Raw genomic sequence first — 24,167 nt, 5'->3', positions numbered from 1 at the left:
GTTGATAAACTGTTTTGGTTTCATTTTAAGTACACATCCCCGTTGCTCTACAGACTTGTGTTGGGTGTTTCACTCCCTTGTCCTTTCCCTGCGTTTGCAAGCCAGACAGGTCTTTTCAACTRGGGCAAGAAGTTCTTTTGTCATGTAACCAGAATTTGAGTTTGTCAATTCATAAACTTGTGAGAACATAACTTCTTAAGCTTAACTCAGCAAGGAGTCTCGTAAGTCTGGTGATGGCTTCGACTTCAAGTGACTCTCTGGCTGACGTACTCCTGCATACAGTATGCCCAAGTCAAAAATAGATCCTATACAAGAACAGGATATACTAGAAATGTACCCTTCAGGCACGGGGAATCAACAGGGGCTGTCTAACCTCGGGAACAGGGCCCTTTATCACGGCTGACAGGAGCAGAATTGGATGATAGGAAAACAACTTTTAACTTACGAGTTCAAATCAAAAGAGCCATCAATAATAGATTATATATATATTAATTGTTTGAAAGCACACATATACTTACAGGCACATGCCTCTACACACTGCAAAAGTGCAAAAATACTTGATCCCAAAAGGTCAGTGCTACACACGACATTCCCTTCCTTGCCTGTGCCAGTTCCAGGAGGCCACTTGCTGGATTGCTGCTGTTCTTACAGACTTTCAGGGGTTGCATCTGACACCTGAACTCACACTCAGCTTTCTTCCCTCTGTGTGCTCTTATATTTTAATGCGGTCATGTTCTGCAAAGATAACAGTAGAAACATGCTTTTCTTATATTTACCAGGTAACAAGCAATGTCAAATGCTGCCSCAAAAAGGCCATTTTTTAAAATTTAAAAGCTAAGGCTAACATGGGTAATTGTAGAAAAGGGGAAACTCACTTTTTCTTACATTTAAGGCTATAATAAGATCCTTAGCACTGGGAAGTCTTTACTTGCTTYACAAATACAAATACTAATTTTCCATTCAGTACACACATAGTACCCAGTAATGCCAGTTTTATTTCTGTCTTATTTTACAGTGGGAATAGTAAGCGCCAGAAGTGAGAATGTGGTATTTCATATTTTAGTAATTCAGTTCTTTCTCTTGGTGACTTGCATTTTGYATCTCAGAAAATAAGGTTTTATTTAAAAAGATAAGCAAGAATAAAAATCTTTAGTCTTCATGACTATGAGGTAAATGTCAATGAGATGCCATAAAGTTTGCTTTTGTCTTTAGACAGCTGGAAGAAAATAGCATAGAAAGTAATGACAACACCAATTCATTCCACGTATTTGTTAACTCTGAAGCACAGTGATCACAGCTCAGCATAAGCACCAGCTGTTACATGCTTGGTCTTATTATTAAAAAAAAAAATTGAAGACATTATGTTCTAATAGCTCAATAGTTATAAGCTGATGTGTGGGATCTATTTACCTTTGTTTGTAGGAAGAATTTAGGAAAGTATCATTTCTTAGTTGCATTTTTATTCTTGTCTGTCAAATGTCTCCAGTTTATTTATAAATTATCTGCTAATTTGTCTTCATATCACCTTGTAGATAAAAGTAATCATTTATTTTTATTAATGTTGTTTTAGATTATGGTTGTCCTTTGGAGCCTCAGTCATAGAGTGTTTCCATGTGTTGTGATAGATGCTGTGCAAGACTTGCACAGAAAGATGATTCCAGACTTAAAGAAGTTTAATAGGAAAAAGAAACTGAGAATCTAAAGCCCAGAATAAAGACGTATCTGGTACAAAAGATTTACTCCCAATTTTACACAAGTAAACTTACTTCTCCTGTACTAACAAAATGGATACCTGATATAAAATACTGCATCATACATTTGCGGCAGATATTTATYCATGGCAGTTTCATTATTATGACTAGTGAACACATTTCTGATGTACTCTCAAGTCCCCTGTAGTCGAGATACACTTGAACTGAAACAAAAACCTATGAAAGAACTATAAAAGTAGCCCCATCTGATCACTAGTTTCTGTGATATGTCTTTATAGACTTTATTCTGTGTGGCCTTTGGGTAAGAGCATAAACCAGGGCTGCTGTCTGCTTTTTTAATGTTCCTGTCGGCCCAGAGGTTTCAAGGGTGGGTCATACCTTGCGCACCCCTCTCTTCACCCTGCCTCATGGGCGTTTGGCTCACACTCTGCCTGTCCCGCTTGTCTGCTCTGCATGACACAGAAAATACAGGGAGCTGCCAGGGCTCTTCCAAAGAAAGCTGCTCTTRAAACATTCAGCTTGATTTATTGATATATGTATTTTTTTCACATATGTTGTGTTTCCATGGTGCTTACTTTTTACCTTTAATTTTTTTTAATGAGGGTTTACTGCAAGTGAACATTAATGATGTGGGAGTCAGTTCCAGATACATGACACTTGCGTCATTACATTTAATGAAACAGAAGCCCAAGAGGCAGACTCAAGATTTTGCTGTCTTTAATTCTCTCCTCAGTTTTGCACCCTGCGCTTTTTCCTTCCACTTTCCAGTTTTCTTCTCAATGGCCCAGGGTGTATGTAAGTACATGTTTTCTCCTTCTCAAAGGCATACAGTTCCAATGGATTTGCACATATGCTGTAGAAGGATTCCAGTATTCAAATTAATTCAGCCTCTACAGTAATTGGAAATGCCAAGATTGTTAGGCAGAAATAAAAAAAAAAAAAAAAAAAAAAAAAAAAAAAAGAATCTGCCATTCCTGCAAAGCTGATGGTATCAGATTTCAGGTTTGTCCAAATATATAAGAAAAAACAGCCCAAATCACAGCAGATTTAATTGTCCTGTTCTGAAGTGTGCCTGTCTTGTTTTAGCTTAAGTAGCTGTGGCTATGATTAAGCCATTCCTCAAAAGGGTTTGTTTTGGGTTTTTTCTGCCTTTTTTCTCTGTGTCTTATTATAACTTCACCCAGCTCTTCTAATTAGAGCAATTGTATACTAGGCTCAGTGTTGTACTGCAGAAATAAAGCAAGGAAAACAAGGCTCTTGCACTTGAAAAAGTTAAATCACTTAGTTGCACAGTGGGAGCTTTCTGCTTGTCTCTGTTACTAGGTTAGTTGGGTTCTGTGCTCGCTGTGCAGGCTCTGATGCATGGTGGGTCTCCATCCAACTATGCAGCCCCGCATGGTTCTGTGTACTTGGCTGTCTCTTCTCCAGTGACCCTAAAATACCTCTTCCTGTTCAAAGAATATTTTAGTGGTTGTACAAAGGACGGATTTATATGGTTAGTACCTCTGCTTGCATTTAAGAGAGTATTTACTTTATGCCTGCTCCCTATAAAGAAAGTATTGTTATCCCAAGTTTGCTTCATTGTATTCCAGCAAAGTTTGAACAGTCATTTGGGCTAAACAAGGATAGACCTATAGTAAGGGAAGAGGAAGCATTATTCTTGCTTATGCTGAGCGTTCGGTGTTGTGCAGGACAACTGGTACAAAGTTTCTCCTTTTGCTTCCTTTGAATCTCCTGTCTGCTAGTTTATGTGATGCCGCCTTCTTCCTGTTCTGGGAGAAAACATTGATTATTGAAGGAAAAAATAAGCTCTGCTTTCCCATGACATCGTAATTTTTAGCAGATGCCTGTGATGTATTGTCGAATGCTATGCTACATGCACATTTTGGATTAGTTCTCAGGAACATGCTACCCTTGCAATGCAGCACAATGCAGGAATATTGCTTCGTGCACCATGAGCAGTGCTGCTACTCTCCATCCTGGCTAAGTGGTTGCAGAGTTTCCTGAGCTGCGTGTGAACAGTCTCTCTCTGCCTGGRCTGGGTCCAGGCCCAGAGTAAGTGCTGTGGCATCTCGTGATTTTCTGCTGCAGTAAATTCTGCAGAGATTCTTTTGCTCTTCAGATTTCTATGTATTGTAATTTAATACAGGACATTAACTTATTTTGTACTTCACTGTATTACCTTCCTAACTTAGCAGTTTATTTTTTCCTAAGATTTATTTATTTTTAATGGTAAATGCTGCCCACAAATAGAAAGACACAGTTCTGCACTACATAGCTCTCAGTATAAACTTAAAAACACACAAAGAACTTGTAATATAAAGGGCAACTTTAATTACTAGAACCCCCAAGAATGCAGCTAGGCTAGAGGAGCAGGCAGTGTTTGTAGGGTAAGATTAGCCTTGTTCCTGTAGAGATCAGAATCAAATCTTGTTTAAAGTCATATACGAAGAAGAAATGGATGATGTGCTGATGATCTCAGCGGGAAGGCATGGCAGTCACACCCCAGGCTGGCTTCTCTGTCTTGCCTTGCTGAGGCCACCTCCTCTCTCTCTTTCTGAATTACCCACCTAACTATTGAAGAAGGTAGTATTTCACAAAGTAGTTTCTGATCTCTGGCATGCACTGTGGAAGTGTAAACTGTTGCTATAGCATTATATAGCATTATAATTTATCTGCGTTGAAATATSTGACATACCATTCTTCCAATGAAACTAGCATTGAAAACTGAAAGTGGCACAGGGTGATCTTCTGGTGGCAATGAATGTAAAAACAGTGGGAACCAGAAGGAAAGTAATGTCTTATAGCAACTCTGGATTCTAATTTCCAAATCCTGCACAAATCATCTAACAATTTTCAAGATGTGAAATAAAAGATAGTGAAAGAAAGCTGTGATCATTTCTTACAGAAAGTATATGAAAGTATGTTCTCAATTCCCTGTCCAGAGTTGAAAGCTGTTACTGAATTTTAAAAAGTGGCTTGATAATATTATGACATGTTTGCCGGTTAGGCTGGCAGTGGTAAAGGAAATCGAGTCTCTTGCTTCTGGGCAAAAGCTGCTCACTATGGGGTGACTGGCCAGTTGCATGTTTTTGATATTTGGTCTTCACAGAGTATTGGCTACTCTCCATAGCAGGCTATTCTCCATAGCAAGCATGGCTTAGAGGAGATGGCTGGAGATTTCCTCTTAGGAGTCGGAAAAGGAGATAACGGTGGGGAAAAAAAATATTGCTAAAATAAAAATTTTTGTTTTATGATGTGTCAATCCCAACTATCCGTATGAAAGGAGTAAACATATTGGCTGCATTTCACTAACTTTATGGAGAGATGAGTCTTGCACGTTTCAGTGTGTTTGCTGCCGACGTACAGACGGTCTCCTGCCTTTTGTGCAGGAAGAGGAGAAGCATGGAGAGTTGTTATCAAAAATGTGAGACCTGGCAGAGGTCTGCGTACAGAGGCAAATATCTTATCAGTGTTCTCCTCATTATCCAAAAYGTAATGGAGGAGGAGATCCCCAAATTTGCCATTTCTGAGTCACATTATTCCCTCTTTCTGGTATTTCCCTATACTATAAAAATGAGCCTCTCTAAAGGTATTTCTCAAAGACAAAACACTTCTGAAAAGGTCTTTATTTCCTGTGCRTTCCCTTTGTGTAAGACAGCAGAGGATATAACCTGATGGCCATATGTTYTCTGTCCTCCTATTTTAATCATGCAGATAGCACCCAAAGAATACTCAGTTCACATGAATGCATGTTATATGTCATTTGTAAGTAAAGTGGTACTTAATAAATGTGAAACACCTTTGGTTATCTACATACTTCCAATTCTTGTTGAATTAAAAAACAGGAAAGCCACTTCCGTAACAAGAGCTGCGCATACTGCCCCAGGAAATTTTGCAATCTGAGAAGGACATAATGTGACCCATGAATATCCTAGGTGGGGAAGGCATATTTAAATAGAATGAACAAATGACAGGCTGGATACAAGTTATACTATGATTATCTTCCTGGCAGACATATAAGGAGTATCAATTTATAAAAGGAAGCTGCTATGGGGTATATGACCCATATCTGTTTCTTAAGATTGATTGGAGAAGCTACTTAGACTCACATCTGGAATGGAGAGGATTGCTCTGGGGTATAGCTGGGATGCTGACCCAGGACCAATGGAAAAAATCCTGTTCTTCTCACATTTCTTTTTTCCTGTAYGTCAAAATCTGTGCTTGATCCAGAGGGTATCTTTACTCCCTTGCTGAGGATAGGACAGGAAGGTGGTGTATGCTGAATCTCAGGTCATGCAGGCATTTGCCAAGTTGTTTGTATGCAGCTAATTGATTTCTTTGATGTGACAGCGTAGGAAAAGAGCACTTTCTGAGGCTTTGCTATGAAATTCTGGTTTCTCTTTAAAATGCTACCCCACTTTCTCTAGCTAACATGCTTGATCCATTAAGACTATTTTTTCATACTGTAAATGCTGGACACCACAATAGTATTATTCTTTTATTGCCATATTTAGCCTAGAGATTAAATTTAATGTTGAGATTATGTAGAACATTAACTCCTAACAATAAGCAAATAACACATTAGCAGCTTTGCTATTAAAACGTTTAGTGCTGGCTTTGCTCTGGAGCACTGTAAGAGCCATGACTTATGTTCCGTGAGGGACGGAGAAGSAGAGCAGAGAACGTGCTGTATGTGCAGGGCAAGATCTCCCCGTCCCTAAGGGCAGCCGCCGGCACGAGCTGCCGCTGAAGAGCTGCAGATCCCAGACTCTGTTTCTGTATGCACTAGAGGGTATTTTTATGTGAATTGAAAACACCTGAGTCCAATTCTGCCAGCCATGGGTGAAATCCAGGGGGTTTTGGTCGGGTAATTAAGTTATTACCTGTCTCCTGGCCACSGGGATGAGTGGGTGATTTCTGCACCTGCGCCCGTGGGGTGGCCCTGGCAGCCGGCGCCAGCCGGAGCCCCGTGTCCCGATCGTTCCCCTCGCCAGGAGTTGCAACGTGCTAGTCTTGTCTTTCAGACAGTATTTTTATGTGAGCTGATGGTTGCCAGGGTAACGGAGGCTTTGGGGAGTCTCGCGCCGACGCAGCGCCCTGGCCTCGGCGAGCGCTGGGAGCAGATGCTGGCGGCAGGCGGGGAGCCGGGCTGCCGGGGAGCCGGGCTGCCGGCGGCCGCGCGCGCGGGGGGCCGGAGGGGACAGCCTGCCTAGCCGCGCCGGGGTGCGGGAGGGCGGGCTCGGAGCCCGCTCTGTCTGTCTGTCTCCTTTCTCACCCCACAGGGGTTCCTCAGCCGCCGGCTTAAAGGCTCCATCAAAAGGACAAAGAGCCAACCGAAGCTCGACAGGAACAGCAGCTTCCGGCACGTTTTACCTGGCTTCAGGAGCGTGGACGATGAAAGGTAAGGAGCCCTTCCTCGGCGCGGGGAGCACGGAGCGACTGAGACGCAGAACGAAGAAACTGATTTTTTTTTCCCAGGGCTTGCCGATATCTTGCTTACCTTATTCTGTGATAGAAGTAGACTTGCTTAATTGCAGTGGGGGTGATTTTAATTTGTTGGCAAGCGTCCGATGCAACCCCTTCCCTTTTAGGCTGAATAACATGCATGGAGAAGCCTGTCCGTTCTGTTTTTTTTTTTATTATTTTTTTTCCACAATAAATCCTAGAGTTGATGCAGCAGCATATAAATAGCACGTAGATGCCGCAGCCAAAGCTGACTGATGGGAGGGAGGGAGAGGGATGCTCACGCTGAACATTGCTGGGTTACACATTTTATGAACAATAACATAGAACAGCAACAACAGTAATCTGCCCAAATCCTTCCCCCCGCCCTTCCTCCCTACATGTCTTCCGTAGCCGTTGACTCCTGTCGTTACACTGAGATGGATTCTCAGCGTGTGGCTGAAGCCGCTTTTTCAGGCTGAGCCATGACAGGATCTCTCAGTCCAGAGGGGACGCGTTGCAGGGAACGTGCAGGTGGAGCAGAGCAAGCATTTGACTTGGGGTGGTCAGTACTGGAGCAGATTGCAAGCAAAATGAAGGGGAAATGAGACTTTGTCTTAATTCTTCAGCCTAAGCTGAAATTAAGTTTGATCATTAAGTAGTGCTTTATTGGATTTTAATGTATTTATGTATGTGTAGATTTATGTGAATATGTGAGTGAGGCAGACACACGTTTCTAGGTAAATCTATGTGTACCCAACTCTGACCTTCATCTACAGGTGAAGGCAGATGCTGTTAGTAACCACATAAATGAACTAACTGTTTGCTTGCAAAAAGGAGATCTGTCAACCTTACGTGACTCTCTTCAGGGAATGACATAGAAGTATGGAGGTGCCAAGAAAAGCCTGTATCTGAAAAATAGCAAATACTAGATTCCAAACAAGGATGTACACTGATGTATACATTTTCTAGCAGTGGGAGCTTAAATCATCAAGGCAATACTTTACTCCGCTGAYTACACACTTCACTTTAAAACCCACTGACAACTTCCATTTCTGTTTAGCTATACTTCCGGATTCATTGGAGGGGCTGTTAATGATTGAAGTCCAGAAATGACAATTGCCAGTCTATATTTTTCCTTACTTGACCTATTACAGCCTTCTAGGCTCTTTTCTTCTGAATTCTGCAAGTGAAAGGACTGTCCTGGTCAGTGCAGAGCAATATTTCAGAGGTTAGTGTAGGGGAAGATGGAGYTGATTTGATTCTTGGGCTGCAGTTTTCACAAATGCTCAAGGTAGGGCACTGTGTTCCATRTGGAAGACAAGCAAGTATAGCTAGACATCAGGGACTCCACCAAGGCTGTTGCTCCCTCACTCAGAGTGAGAACTGGCATGTTAAACAGTATTTGCTCTCTATCTAGCTGAGTTTTGTTTCTTTCTGTGAACTGGCAGTATAAGACACAGATGAACTTTTTGGCCAGCCCTGCAGCCAAAGTCATTTCTCTAAATTAATCCTTGTAATTTCCCTGTCCTCCCAGGGCCAGAATTCTGGAGCTTACTGGGGATCACTGTCCTTTCAGACAGAGCCAGGTTTATCACTKCTTGTCTTTTAAGAGATTCAGTGAATGGCTATAGTACCTTTTCAGTGTAGAACTTAACAGGGAAGTTAGAGGAGAGGTAGCATTTAGCTTRAATAAAACCCAAAGATTTGCTTATGTGCGTATTTAGAAACTGAAAATGAAAGGCTTCCATTAGGCAGCAATCACTCGTAAACTTCATCTGTGATATATAAATATGCCCTGGTCTATAGTAGGAGGCCATCTGACTCTAGGTAGCTTTTGGCTACAAGCGTTTAGTCTCCTAGCTGGCATAACATTGTCGGATCTATAATGCAAGCAGTCCTTCTGCAGGAGATGTTGGCTTTAAGTTCTGTAGCTCTCACAGAGGTTAAAGAAAGCAATAGCTGGGCCTCTTGGTCACACACCAAGATTGGGTTATGACAGATAATTTATCCTCCTGAACGTTTGCATGTCTAYTAAAAATAGCAATATGCTGTGTTCTATGTATGAAGGGACTTGAGCCTTTTAGACCACTCTCATTCACTTTCTGCTCTGCTGCCTTGTCTTGAAGTCCRAGAATTGCTTTAAGGAAGCATCTTGTATCAGAATATTTGGTTCTTAAATATTTGATTCTTGACTCCATCTTGTATTCAGGCTCATACTCTGCAAACTGTCCTTCTGGTGTAAGTAACCATTATAACAGTTTACTGTTCTGGAGCTGTATAGGGTTTTTTTGTTTGTTTTTTGTTTGTTTTTTGTTTTTTTGTTTTTTTGTTTTTTATGGGAGATGCCATAGCAAAAAATGAATAATGCAATAAATGCAATTAAAACATTTTTCCTTTTCTTGCGTGTCCTATTTATCTTGCCATGTACAACAATTTTGCGTATAAGAATATATAAATTTTTGAAGTGTGTGCATATATGTACAGATAACTACCTAGTTGGACATGGGATGTATGTAGARCAGAGAGGAGAAATATAAACAAACAGTTCTGTGCTTTTTATCCTGTTTATGATTGATGCATACATTTAAATACATTATGTAAATTTAAAATGGCAAATGATTACCTCCTACAATAGTGGGAAATTTGTACAACGTGAGTTTTATAACAAAGCAAAACAAGGAGCCATCATTAAATATTGAAAATGTCACAGAATGTCTCACTGGCATCAATTCAGAATTGCCTTGTTAATTTTGTCGGTAGAGTCTGGTTTTGCTGCCTTGCATTGGCGCAAAGAGAAAGGCCAGATTTCCAGTAGAGTCTTGTAGAGCTCTCACAAAGCTTGGTCATTGCATCTTAAAGAGGAGTTGACAGTTCTGAAATGTGTGGTGTTTTGGTATGTTGGGTTGACGTGCCACCTACCAGGGTCCTAGTTCCACTGCCGGGCAGTTTTTTGCAGTTACACCATGGCATGTGCATGTGTGTTTAGAGTAACTATGAAAACACAGATAAATCTCTTTTAGTAAAATCTTAACCAACTGTTTTTTTCTCTATAAAGAGTGTCTGAGGAACGGTTCAAAGTGCTGTGTTAGATAAGTATGTGCTCTGCTTGACTGTAGCCAGTATGCTTGTAGAAAAAACATGATTGTTTCTCATGTTGTTGGGTTTTATGTTGATTGAGAAGAGMCTTTTTGTTTGGAAAAGGTGAATTAAGGGATTGGCACTAACCAGTAAATTGCTCTGGGGTTCCCTTTGGTGTAGCAAGCCAAATTTTGTCATCCTTTTGCACACTGAATTTGTATAGGAGCCTTGTTATAGTAATAAAGTAAGATTATTGATTGTGAATAAGAGAAGCAGAGTCAGACCAAGTATAACTACTACTCAATATGGGTAGTGCATTAATCTGTTAAAATCAGTTCATATAAACGCAAGACCTAAAGGAGGGCTGTGGAATGAGCTCTCCTTTCAATTTGTTGGCTACTCAAATGGCTTATTAGAGCTAAAAAGAGGTTTCTTTAGAGAGGCTTTTTATTAACAATGTTTCCTGCATCTTGATTTATTACAGCAGCTGACAAAATTTTTATCATGGRGCGTTGAATGTTCATCTTTGTAGCAGCCTCTCTGGAATCGGCCACAGATCAAGCATTTGGCAGATGTACTTTTCTTAATTTAACCCATATTTCTCAGTTGTAACATGCAATGGAGAGAGTTTCCAAGTTGGCCTTTGGACATGCAGAGAAACTTAYTCTGTGGCAGTTTTAATTATTGCTGTTAGGGCATTTCTGATTGTTTACGTCGTTATAGTGACCTTTTGGGTTGCTGTTTTCACTTTGTTACAGTGATCTTTTAAACATATTTTCTGAAAGAGTAAGTTTCCGGGGCATTTAGAAAGTCAGTTTATATGAGTTTTATTTTGGTTTAAACCTAAATTACGAACTTCATCTCGTCTCCTCTGAACCTGGCAGAGCTCACTTTGAATTTGCACTGGAACGGAGAGGCAGGAACATGGTATCATCTGCAGCGGAGGGATGCTCAGACTTCCATGATGTAGTGAAACACGTTTACTCTGCATAACTCATTATTCTGATGTAATCCCCAAATTGATCATTCCTGAAGATGCTTTCTCTCAGTGAGTCTGGAATTCATTTAGAGCTAGGGGACACTCAATTACTAACACTTAGGATTATTTTTGCAAGTCTTTTTTTTTTTTCATAGTTCCAGAAGATAACATTCCATTTATGCTTTTTCTTGGCACTACAAAAGTCTGAGCATATGGCTGATTGTTAAATGAGCCTCAGCCTTGGAAGGGATACAGCCATGCATTAATAGCACCAAAGACTTGCACCAGTGTTACCCTTTTCTAAGCTACGTTCCCCCTCCCCTTTAAAATCTTTTCACTTATAACTCAGRGGAAAGAGAAAGTGCACAGCCCGTGGACTGCTGTGCATTTAACTCCTTCTCTAGTGTTAAACGAGTCTGCTCTGTGGATTTGTCAAACATTCATGAAGTTTATTTTGATACAGTAGAGAGCACCAATAACTTGGGGTGTCTGTACTCTTCCAGTAAACCCAGTTTGTGAGGTTTTTTTTAGATCTATCTCTTGTTTGTTTATTCTCAACAAACCAGATCTGCCAAATACTTTTAGTCATGGTGAAACTGGTTAAATTTGAGAATATGGTGACTGCTGTACTACCAAGTATGAAAAAATTGCTTTATTTCCTTTAGAAAGAGGAATGACTCATACTGCAGAACTAGGACCCTGGCAGACCCCAGAACGCATCAGTGGCTTTCAGATCTGTGTTAACAAGCGCTAGAGAGCTTTCTCTTCTGGCTTCTTACTTAAACAGCRTTAGCCAGTGAAACTTTATTTTAAGTAGGTGGAGTTGCAATAGTAGGTGCACAGCAAAGGGTGGGACTGAGAACGTGGTAACCACTGCGAAGGGGTCTCTGGTGGTCACGATAATGAAATTACTTTGAGGAAGCACTATTGAGGTTGTGTATGGAAACCATTCAGCACTGTCAGCAGTAACTAAAGTGCAAGATACAACATCTTGCAGAGTAAGGAGCAGAAACATCCAGCAGGTAATAGTGTCTGTTTTATCCTGCAGTAAGTAATGACTGTTCTCCCTCCACCTCCCAGTCAGTTGTAAGTAGCGCAAAGATTCAAAGACGATCTCAGGACTGTTGGCCTCACCTGCAAGGCAACCTGGTCTAGCAATATGCAAATGAGCCTCTTATGAGATTCTTTTGCAGAATATTTCTTAAACCAGAGAGTTAATTACTGATCTCTAACTTAAGGCTGTTAGGAGGCTAGAGTGAATTAACAGAGAACTGCTTTAGAGGAGTGATACAGGAAGAAATTATTGGTTCTCCTCAGGAAGTCTTACATTGCACATCTTCCTCGTGGTAGTAGGAAGTTGAGAAATTATGTACTTAAATATTTTTAAAAGAATAATACTCTGAAGGATGAAGGAGTTTTGGAGTTTATTTTGTTTCAGTGGCTCTCAAAAGAAATCTTTTATATGGAAGAAACAGAATAATCAGCTTTATGAAATAATATGCTGTTCCTTTATACAGGTGATTWGGGTTTCCATCATGTTAACAGTGGTGTTTATTCCCCTTTGGAATCTGTTTGATGCTGCAGTTAATGACTGGTGACGGGGCAGTTAGAGCTTGAGCGAGTTTTGCACAAGGTGTGGAAATAGCAATTTCATCGTGCACGAGCAGCAGCCCCAGCAGTTAAGCAGAGCTCCTGGAAAGCTCAGGCACTTCCCCAAGCAGCATTCCTTGCATTACGTGTTTCTGATGAGGGGAAGAAACTAAAGGGTCTGAGTAAACATGGAAGGCTGCAGGTCAGTCTCGTTGCTGCCGTGCATATAAGAGGTATTTTTTATAAGCCTCTGCTCAGCAGTATGATGCTCTTCCTGGCTAAAGCCATTTAATAACCTCAGGAAGGGGGAGATGGACTGGAAACTGTGGTGCTTTTCAGTTTCTCCCAAGCCAACAGTGATGTCTTAGCTCACATGCATACGTACATGTTCAGGCTTGTGCGTATGCATATAAATCTGATTTGTATCTGAAGCTACCCAAGGTAAGCATATGTGACATTTGCAAGGAAATACAAAAGCACTTCACTCATATATTCAAAGTAACTTCCTAATTTAACAGGGAAGTTGTGTCTAATTAATTTTATTAATTCCTGGAAGTTTTTCTAGCCATTGTAAAATGTCAGGGGAAGGGATAAGAATTTGGAATTACTGTAATGGTCCTCTCTTTCAAGTTTCTCTGCTTCMCACTTTTCTAACAGTCGAAACAAAGCAGCACAGTGCCCCATAGGGATACAGCTATCACTTTGACTCAACTTGGAGGCACATAGCAAAATCATAAAATCCTTCCTACTTCGGCATATGCAGTGCTATTGTGATAATTGGCCTCATGCATCTTGCAATTAGCTTGCAAAGATATGGTTTGCATTCCTGACCTTTTCTCTGTAAGCAAGGCCATTCTTTGACTGTCCTGCTTAATTACAAAATACAGTGTTGTGTGAGGATACAGATGACATCGTTGTATCGTTGGCTTTAATTTGATGAGACATCATAATGGGGAGTTTTCATACTGAGGGCACTGAATTAGTGTAGCATGAAGGCACATTTTTCTAAACCTACTATATAAGGAGAAGTTAATTCTATGCTCTATCTTTTTGACATTTGTAATCAAAGCATTGTATTGCAGCTGCAGATGGTTAGCGTTTGAAGAATGTTTGTTAAATACATATAATCAGAAGGGATTGTTTTTGCAGTGGAAGATCAGGTTGATTAATAGAGAGAAGGATGCTTTCTTTCATTTTACTGTTCTTACAGCTTGAACAGATACTTTTGGCTCTTTATTTGGCGATCACCTGGCAGAGACGCTGCTGTTGCTGTATCAGCATACACCTCAGGGTACAAGAAGATAGTCCCCCTCATACCGTCTGAGCAAGGGTGGCAGTTAAGTTTCATTGTGGCTGGTGGTGTCAGGACAGTCTTCAGATGAGAGAGAAATATTGCTACTTCATTGAATTAATGTTTTGTTTCCAAACCCACCATTTATTCTGGTTTTGCCCTGGTGAGACTTTCATGTGCATGAATTTCAGTGCAATTACATTAGCATTACTCTTCATGTCAATAAACACAAAGAAAAGAGAGCAAGAAAACGACAGCACTATAGCTTTTATACCAGAAAAGGTTTTCTGTTAGTACAGAGTTTAAATTTAGAAAACTAAGGTACTTCTATCCCAGGCTTAAACATTCTGGCACAAAATGAAASCTGTTGCTCAGGATGAAAACATTAACTAAAAGGACCGGTCTTGCTTTCCCCTGCCTGTGTCTCTTGGCCACGTGTTCCCGTTGCAGCAGATCTAGCCGAYGCACGGTCTCGAGAAGGTCGGCAGGTTGGCTCCATGGAAAGTTATTGGTTTGGGGGGGGAGAAGTGTTGGGAGGGGTCTGCTAGATTACGGTCTTGAGCCAGCTCCCATGGCTGCACAGTAACGGGGGAGAGGGCGGAAGAAGGAGGACTTCTTTCAACGGTGGTGTGCAGTTGCGTTTAATTAGATAGTGTCAAACTGCGCCTTCGGTCTTTGCCCCTAGCCCTGCGTAGACATGGGAGGGGAGGGATATCCGCCTGACATCTGCCTCCGTTTCCATCTTCAAAATGGAGATTCCCATCTCATAGGAGAGCTATATAGCTTGATGGATCACATTTTTCTGTCCTTTACTCTGTCTGTGCATTGACAACTACCATTAGCAGGAGACGTGTCCTTTGTTGGAAGGAGGGAAKGCTGAGGAACGAGTTTAGCTTTGTTCTGTATGGAAACTGCCAAACACTGATTTGAAGGCTTGTGCGAGAGGCAAAGATGGAGATGTAAGTGAAAATGTAATAACTGACATGGGCAAGTTTGCAAGCCTTTGTTCGGGGCGCTGGAAGACGCAGATGTTTGACATGTATATCTTGTTATCCAATTTCGTATTGCAGTGGTCGTGCACAGAAATCCGTTGATTGTAGCTGGAGGCAGCGTGTGCACCCAGCTCACTGCTAGCAGTTAGTTGTACGGCACGCAGGGTGTAATGATGTTCAGGACTTGTGAATATGAAACAACTGTGTCAAGTTCATCCATCAACTGGGAAGGCAGAAAAAACAGACTGAGGGAAAATGTGCTCTTCAGACCTTTCTTCTTACCACACTCTTTGCTAATACCTTATGATACGGAGCCCCTTTTGAAACAATTTTTAGGGAGATTTCAGGTGGATTGTTCACTAGTGGGTATCTTGCTGTGGGACTGATACCAGGGTCCTGTTTACCCGGTTGACAACGTTTGTAATTTTGATTTTTTTTTTTTGGTTCAATTACAGAACGCCTTACTTCCATTCCCTTCAGAAAAATTCAGGTCAGGTGTGATGAAAGGAAACAAGAACTGAATTTAGTTGAATTAAACCAGTGCTTTTTAGCTGGAATTAAAATAAAATTTGTTTAAAAAATACTTAATTGATTTGAATCAAAGCCAGAAATATAAATTGCAGTGACTTTGGCTTTAATCCACGAAGATTATATATGTAATTATGTGAGAAAGGGATGTGGTGTGCGTTGTACATGACTGATAGTGTGTAGGAGGATGGTGGCATTCATTCACAAAGTGATGTAAATGTATTAGTAATTATGAAGCCATAGGTTTTACATCAGGCTACCCTCTTTGTTCCGATTTACAAATGTCCCCAGGATTATACCGGCCCAGTGCAATAGCTCCCATGCTCCATTGCTGGTACATGAGAGATTACACACATCCCCTATTTGAAGCATTCAGTGCTTCTTCCCCATAGGAGTCCCTCTGCAAAGTAGTCCTGCGGTCGTTACCAAATGATTAACATAACTCTGTTGTACGTACCTTGAATAATTAATGTTTTGCTGTCTTTGCCATGTGGGGAGCTTTGTTTCATTATGGATGTGTCTGCAGCTATATGGTAACGCTTCCCCTGAGAAGTATATGTCTGTGTGCACGTATTGTGTGTGTGTGTGTGTATACATATACACATATGTTCATATTTACATATGGATGATATTTATTTATTTTTGGTGAGAGCAAAGTTTAAAAAATTGCATTGTTTCTGCAAATTGAGACTAAAAGGCTGAGGACTGCTGGATGCATTAGCTCGTTGCTGCAATCTGTTGTTCACCCTCTGGCTGTGCGTAACCGTCCTGGGCGCTAGCGAAGGCCACGCGCTGCCCCTGTCGTGGGGCGAGCCGAGGCTGCRGGGCGGTCTCCTCTCGAGCTCGAATGTGACATTTCCACGACAAGGAGTAACATGCCTCCCTTACCGCTACCTGATCAGCCATTGCACTGCTTGCTGCGTATTCCTCCAGGCCTGGGAGGACCAATTCCGCACCTAGCACAGGGTGAAAAAGAGATGCTTTGGAGGTGTTTCTGAGTTATTCTGTTCTTTTAAATCTTTAATGAGGAAAAATCAGATTTTTTTTTTGTCTTTTTTAGTAATGCTCCTGGCATTTTCAGTCAAAGCTAAAAACGTTACTTACCACCTTGTGACATTGGAACAATTTTTGTCCGTGTTATTACTTAAAAAAAAATGGAAGAAAGTAATTTGGATCCAAGTTTCCAGTTCAAATTTGGTGGTACTTGGATCGRGAGGTTCTGTTTAGACACTTGCACTGTATGATTTCTCAGTTGCATTCAGGTTCTAAAGCAGYGGAAAAGCCGAGGGTTTAAAATCCAGCTGTTTGAGCTGTCATTTGTGCTCTTTGTGCTCTTGGAACATCAGGTTCTGCAGGTCTAAAGCCAGGTTGCAGCATTTTTTTTTCTTTTGATATATGCTGAAATGGTTGCTTTAATGCTGCACCTTAATAGTTCTACTCAATGACATGGCACTGTTCATGATTACCTTGTATTGTGGCAATTTCGCTGTACCTTTTACTAATGCTGTGAGTAAACGTGGAGGAATTTGTTGTTTGTGCAGTGCCTGTTGGCAAACATGGAGGGTTTGACCAGCAAACTGTAATTAGCGGAGTGACGCCAGGCTGCCTAGGTGGAGTGCCGTGGTGGTCCTGCTGAATACTGCCCAGGAACTTCCCCAGCTGCRTATTGCATCTGCAGAGGTTCTCTGCATGAAACCTCGCTAGCTCACTCAGAATTATTTGCTGTTCAGCGTTCAGGTTTATGGATTAGGGAGCAGAGAGCAAGGTTGGCAGGATGGATAGAAGAGGTAGCGATTTGGATTGGAATTAGTATTTCACTTTTTTTCCCGTTATTCCCTGTTGGCTTACATAGAGCTTGCGTTTTGGAAACAAGTAAGAATTTAGATCCTAGCAGTGGAAGTTTGCTCTGCATCAGAGATTGTCACATCCGCTACAGTCAATAAGCTTCCCAAAGAGGTAGAAACACATAGCCAATCTGAGTTACTGAAAGAGTAGGGGTGCAAGGTTTGCTTAGAAAAACATTGCAAGAGAACAAAAGTGTCCAGCCTCCTGAAGCTGGAGAGCTTCACTCAGCACTAGCCTGTCCCTAAGATAAGAATATCTAGACTTTGTCTTGCTCCATCCCTTGTCTACCACCTTCTGTGAGTATGCTCCTTACTAGAAGGCTCTGGGGGTTACAGTTKTGGCACATGCATAAGGGATACAGAAGCCCATCTTAGTAAGCAGATCTGTATCAGACAGGGTAAACCCTAAGCCACTAGGTATATCAGAGGCTTGTAGAGAGTGTARTTTTAAGATTATTAGTTGCAAAAATGTTAGTGAACAGTTGAAAGTCTGCTTTGCTGGTAAGATTATGCCTAATGTTGAATCCTCCAGGGATTTTCTTGATTATACCAGTAACCACAGTCTGGGTCACACTTCACAATAATTATCCTGATGTTGGAAAGGTTGCTAGAAAGTCTGTAGAGGAAGAGGCCCAGTTGCATTGCAAAGGATTTTAGAGGTGTATGCTGGTAAACCTTGAGCACTTAGAGATTTAAGTTAGCTCTTTTAATTGCTTTCATACATCCACATGCTATTATAAGCTCWATGAACCATCTAGGGAAGCAAGTCTAGCTAATATAAATCTCCTCAATCCCTCTTCCTTTAACTAGTTATTCCCAAGTTCATATACACAGGCATTTGAGCCCTACAGAGAGGGTAGTAATTCTGATTCTGTCTAACATGTCATGAACGTGTTCTAACAGACCATGCAACTTAGAGCAAATCATCAGCTGACTTCTATCGTTGTGTTAATGGTTTCCTCCTGATCTCTTAAATGTTGGAAGTAGTAATGCTTCCAAAGACTGTTGGCAGCTTCCTTGATATGTGTCCAGAAGCGCTTCTTGGTCCTTGGGTGGAACGTGCGAGAAAAGGGCAAAGATGATGCCAATAAGTAACAGGCTGGAGCAGCGTATCGGTGCTGTCCGAGTCGGAAGAGTGCCGTATCACCTGCCTCTCTGGCATTTTTTTCTCATGTGTGGTGTGTTAAAACCACAGACCTTTCACCAAGAGACCGTGCAACTGTCGCTCAGATCTGCGAATAGTATTTCTGGACACTTTCTTTCTATGTATTTTTTTTCTTTCTGTAAATATCAGTGCGTAGAGAATGCAAGATTAAATTTGGTTTATGCTATTGGTATTTTGCATATGGAGGGTAATGCTTACATCAGTAAACTATATAGGAGAAACTGACTCCTTCCAACTAAGTTCATCCTCATAAATGAGTGAAGCACAACTGGAGCTTCAAAACCTTTGTATACCTTTATGGAGATTATAGCACGCCAAATGGTTCAAAAAGTGATTAATAATATTTACCTTAATAAATGCTGTGAATTGGCTTTAGAGTTACTTACGTAGTCTGACCATTGTTTCCACCATTATTTGACAACTGTGAACCTTAGTTATACCCAGTCTGTACAGTTTGATCTGAAAAAATCTGTAAAYTTATCCATTCTGTGTTAATTTTCTCTTCAAAAGTTGAGTTTTATCACCTGACCAAAAAGAATAAGTTAAATTCAACAGTGAAGATTGCTTAGGCTAGATTATTTTGTCCAGCGAAGTTATCTAACRTTTGAAAAAGTATGCTGGAAAATGTTTCAGCTCAGTCAGGCTTCCATTCTGTGTCCTTGTTTGCTGTGCTGCTCCTGGGGTCGTGACTCTCCATTTTATTTCTGTGTCTTGATAACCAATTTGTAGGAACCTCACGATAGACCGGCTTAGTGATTCTGGACACATCACTCCCCAGTCAGGTTAATTTTGCGTTAACTAGACCGAGGTCCGAACCAAGTGTGCCGCTAGGCGTTTCTTAGCGGTGGCGCCCATCCGCGGGCTCAAGGGCTCTGCTTGAACGCGTCTTTGCACTGTTCTTCCTGCCACACAACCTTACGTTATTTCTTGTCAACAAGTCTGTAGAAAAATCTAGCTTTTTTTGTGCTGACTACGAGCTGCTGTCTGTTGCTGAGCTGAACGCAAGCCGAGAATCTGCTCAACAGTAAAACGTGAAATTGCATAATTAACGCAACACACACATGCAAACGAAACAGGGAATTAGTATGTAGGAGGGATCAGGGAAGTCCTCTTTGTACARCTTTTATCTCTAGTATTCCCTACTAAAGGGAATTCCTGTTACTTGGAATAATTTAAAGTAAAAGATGCKTCTGACTTTAACAGCATTCTCATCTTCTTTAGAAAATCTACTGTTTAACCTGGAGACTTTGGCACGTCATGACTTTCCCATGCTCCACATTGCGCCTTACCATCCTTGTTTCTTTGCATTTGAGAGAGTGTTTTTCCACAACAGCAACTGGCAATTACAGCTCTTATTTTAAATAATATGAAAATAAAACAGGCTGCTTCCAAGTGTACTCCCACTCCGGAGTCTGCAGATGGGCAGTGTTTTGAATCCTCAGAGTAGTCCCTGATACTAAATAGAGCATTTGGGGAAGACCACGGGGGTGCTGCACTGTGTCCTTCAGGGGACGGGGGCTTCAGCGAGYGGGTCTGCGCTGGGCAAGCGCTGTAGTCTTTTAAGGTGAACCCAAACACAGCAAATCAGAATGATTTCCCAGTTGTGGTTTCTGCTGTTCACTTTGTCTCTGCTTTTCTTCCCCGTTCTTGGTTGCTGCCCTTGCACTTCCAGTAAGAGAGCTTATAATAGTGAAGTGATGCAGTAAGTGTCTGAATGGCTAGAAAGACATTTCACAGTAAAGAAGATGTGATTGTTATTTATTTATTTTATTTTATTTTTGGTTACTATGACTGGAATACAAATGGGGCTTTAATGCCTAAGGGCYTTGCGTTCATAAAGTAATTCCTTATGACATGTGTCAGGCTCTGTTTTATTCAGGTGGGTGCTACAATATTAAATAATAAAGCAAGCTTGCTTTTCTCTGCAACTGTACTTATATACACATTCTCTGGCACAGAGGTGCTTATTAGTAGAATGTCATATCCACACTGACTATTCTCAGTCTGAAACCTTTTGCAAATACCATGTGGGCCTTAAGCAAAATCATCTCAAATCAATCGGATAACCTACTGCCATAGTATCCTTTCTGCTTTATCYCTTGTCCAGGCAAAGAAGAGGCTGCAGGAGACGTTCCTTAAGTAATGCTCTAGACAAAGCGTTGGTGTCTGAATGGAATATTGATTTTTTTTAATTGCCACGCTGCTGTTAAATGAATTGTTAGTAGGGAATAGGGGAAAAGTAAATTCAAGTGCATTGCAGGCTCGCTTTGGTTTGTCTGCGAAACGTACCCAGAGTGTTAATGTGGGAAATTCAACGAATGGACTCCGGGGAACTTTTTCATGTGACACAGGCCTACAAAGGGCAAATGAGAATTACTAGTGTGAGGGGTTTATTCTCTCACTAAGGCCAAAACAGCTTCAGATATTCATGCTGCAACTAGGGAAAAAAAATTGCAAAGCAGTGGCACCTTCTGCAGCAGACCCCGGGAGGTGGGTCGCTTGCTCTGAATTGCTCTGCGTGGTCTAGCCGAGCTCCGTCAGGCTCTGATACGCACGGCGGGGTTGTCTGTTCCTCAGACAGGAAGAGCAGTTTGGTTTCCATGATGCCTGTTTGCTACTACAGGAAAGCTGCCAGATGGAGAGTCCTTAGTTTACCCGCAGAGAAACCTGTCGCAGCAGCAGCCGCGCGCGCTTGCCGACGCTGCCCCCGCCGCGCGCGCCCCGCCGGCTCCCCCTTGCTCGCCTGCCCRGCCCTTAGCTTTGCTGCGGAGACGGCCGCCGGTGCGGTTTGGGGTGAATATGTGAACACCCATTTGCAGAAAACAGGCCTGAGACCTTCTGATTAAATTCATCTGGACTGCTTAACAGCTGCCGGGCGCAGCCGCCGGCCTTGCGTCAGCCGAGGTCACGGTGGAGGCAGTGACCTAGATCTTACTGGTTCCAGCTTCCTTCAGCAGTCCCTAGAAGCAGTCTACCTGGGAGAGACGCCTGCTTAGCTGGCGCTTCAGAAACATCTAGCGATGCGCTGGCTTTTGGAAAGCAGGTGCAGTCTATGTAGTGAAATCTTCATCACAAAGAAACTTCCTGAGACAATAGAAACACGTATCCGCTGTACCGTGTCTAGCCAACAAATAGCGTTTCCTAATGTAGTTGCAGAAGCTAAAGCGTATGTTTGCGTGTTTGAACGCATCCTTAGCAGAAACAATTGCTTCTTTATTTTTCTGAAGATTAAAATGCCAAATCAGCTAATTACTTTTATTTGAAAACCTCAACCACATAAAACACACGTTCTCTCTGTGAACTGAATTGATTTATATTCGGTCATTAATTCTTTATAGCCCATAATTTGCAGAACAGCAGAGTCGGGAAGTGTGCCCTGTTGAGGYGCAGAGCTTTCTGGATGAGAAGGAAGTAGGTTTGCTGGGCAAGGAGAGGTGGGGGCGCAGCCTGGGCTGGCGAGCGGGGGGCTGTGCTCCGCTTCCCGCGCGGCGGGGTCGCCGGGCAGCCGCGAGAGAGCCCCTTGCCCGGCTTACGGCGTTATCAGAATAAATTTTCTGCTCRCTAAAAGGGCAAATCACACTTGCATGGATAGCAGTGAGAGCAGGGTAAGCATTTAGGCAGCTAGAACATTTCGTATTACAGATGTAACTGTAACTACATATAACCATGTAGTTTTTCCCAAGCTATTGGATGCTCGCTACTGCAGTTCAAGTCTACATATATAATTTAATTAGGTGTCATGACATTTCCTTTTGGGAGACTTTTCCCATCAGCTYAAGTATATTTGAATTTTTTTTACTAATGGTTTCGTTGTTCTCATTTGCATTATCAATGGAAGGTTTTTTTTCTTAACTAGGAGAATTTAGAAAACAAAATTACATTAGATTTCATCCRGTGTGTGCGTCATTGACTGGAATTCAGATCTCAATAATGAAATTGAAATTTATCTTCTATTTCAGGGTAGTAATAGGATGATATAATACTCTGAGCATTAGGTTAAAAAATACTATTTTTTTGGCAAATGATTGAGATGTTATAAAAGATTGCTTTTAATAAACACGCATTAAAAAAAAAAGAATCATCACTCAAGCAAAACCCCAGATGTTAACAAGTGGGATATTTTGGATATATATTTTCCTCCATTTTTTAATGCTGTTGCTCTGTTAATTGAGAAGGGTGAAATGTTAGAATGATTGTGCAAATCTGTGAATTAAATTAATAATTCCTCTCTTTAAAAATGAATAAAATAAAAAATCCTGAAAATATTTAAACAAACAAATCCTAAAAAAAACAGGATCTCCTTCCTCAAGCAAAAATTTTTACCTCAAGAAAGGAGACTTAATGGAGCTCAGATAGTCTCTGATTCTTGCTAGAGATATGGTTTCTACATGGAAGACACTTAAATACTGCAACACCGATGGAGATAGCTAATTCCTTTCTGTGCACTTTGTGCACATAATTTAGTGGACATAGTATATTCTCGCAGTACTGGCAGTYATTTTGACATAGATACTCTATTCCTAAATGGATAACAGGAGCACCTTAAATCGTCACAGGGGAAATTGTGCTCATTTCATTATTTCAGTATAAAATCATTAGCTTAACCAAATGGTTATCCTGGGTTTTTTTTGGGGGGGTTTTGTTTGTTTGTTTTTTAAAAAAAACTAAAAAAAAAACTTTGTCTTGAGATTGTGTGTGGGTCACTGCTGACGAAGATGAAGAACAGCTCATTTCTCTTAGACTTCATCAACTCTGATCTCAGGACTTTCTTTTTAAAAAAACATTGAATATGTATTCATACATATGAGTACATTTAATATGTATTCAAACTCCAAAAAATGCTCTATTTGATTCTTTATTTCCTTGAATCAGACTTAATACTGAGAAATTGCTACTTTTTTAGGACTTTCTCTTTAATCTGTCATGTTTGGAATACATCAAAAACATCAAGTTTAAAAAGAGAATATAGTCTTGTAGTTTTTTSTAGAATCTCAGCTGAAACTAACCAACCTACTAGCTGTTTTCTTAGTGCAAGAACAATACACTCRTTTTAAAAGCAAAGAGAAAAAAACTAAACTACATGTACGTAGCTGGGCGTTTATGTGTGCAGGTATATGCACACACAGAAATAAAATCTGCTCTTTCACTAAGYGATTTTAATCTGGAAGAAGCCAGTAAGTTGCATGTCGAGTGGCTGTTTCTGCCTTCCCTTCTCTTTCGAGGGGCATTTCTGGTACGTGGGGGACCCTGGCTCTCGGCACGTGCTGCCTGTTGCAGCAGCAGTTGGTCCTTGGCGGTGAATCTCTACTAGACCGGATCTTCCAGGCTCGCCTGCCAGCTTGTCGCCGGCGTGGTGTGGTGCTGGAGCATCTGGGATGCTTTTCTTTTCTGAGATGTGATTCTTTTTAATTCACCTTTAGTTGCTGTTTTGTTCACCTATAAATACCGTTCTTTGTCGTTACACCATGAAATCTCTCTGCAGCTTCCTTTGCTGGAGCATGGGGAAAGGAACAGAGGCAGAGGGGGAAAAGCATCTCCTT

The 24,167-nt window shown here is 41.3% G+C and overlaps 1 protein-coding gene across 8 annotated transcripts in view; it reads left to right on the top strand.

Annotated features, from left to right (window-relative positions):
• DAB2IP (DAB2 interacting protein) overlaps positions 1-24,167 on the top strand; it is a 216,833-nt gene that overhangs the window by 86,495 nt on the left and 106,171 nt on the right. For all 8 annotated transcript variants that reach the window (XR_014896561.1, XM_085310844.1, XM_085310847.1 and 5 more), the window contains exon 3: positions 6,998-7,116. Coding sequence is in view for 7 of the 8 variants with exons in the window: in XM_085310844.1 (XP_085166970.1) it covers positions 6,998-7,116 (119 nt within the window). In the remaining variant the exon portion in view is untranslated. The remainder of the gene's footprint in view (positions 1-6,997; positions 7,117-24,167) is intronic.

The sequence above is a fragment of the Rhea americana genome, unplaced genomic scaffold (genome assembly GCF_003343005.1).
Source record: "Rhea americana isolate MKP2758 unplaced genomic scaffold, rheAme1 scaffold_328, whole genome shotgun sequence".
NCBI lineage: Eukaryota > Metazoa > Chordata > Aves > Rheiformes > Rheidae > Rhea > Rhea americana.
This window is presented reverse-complemented; position numbering and strand designations above follow the sequence as displayed.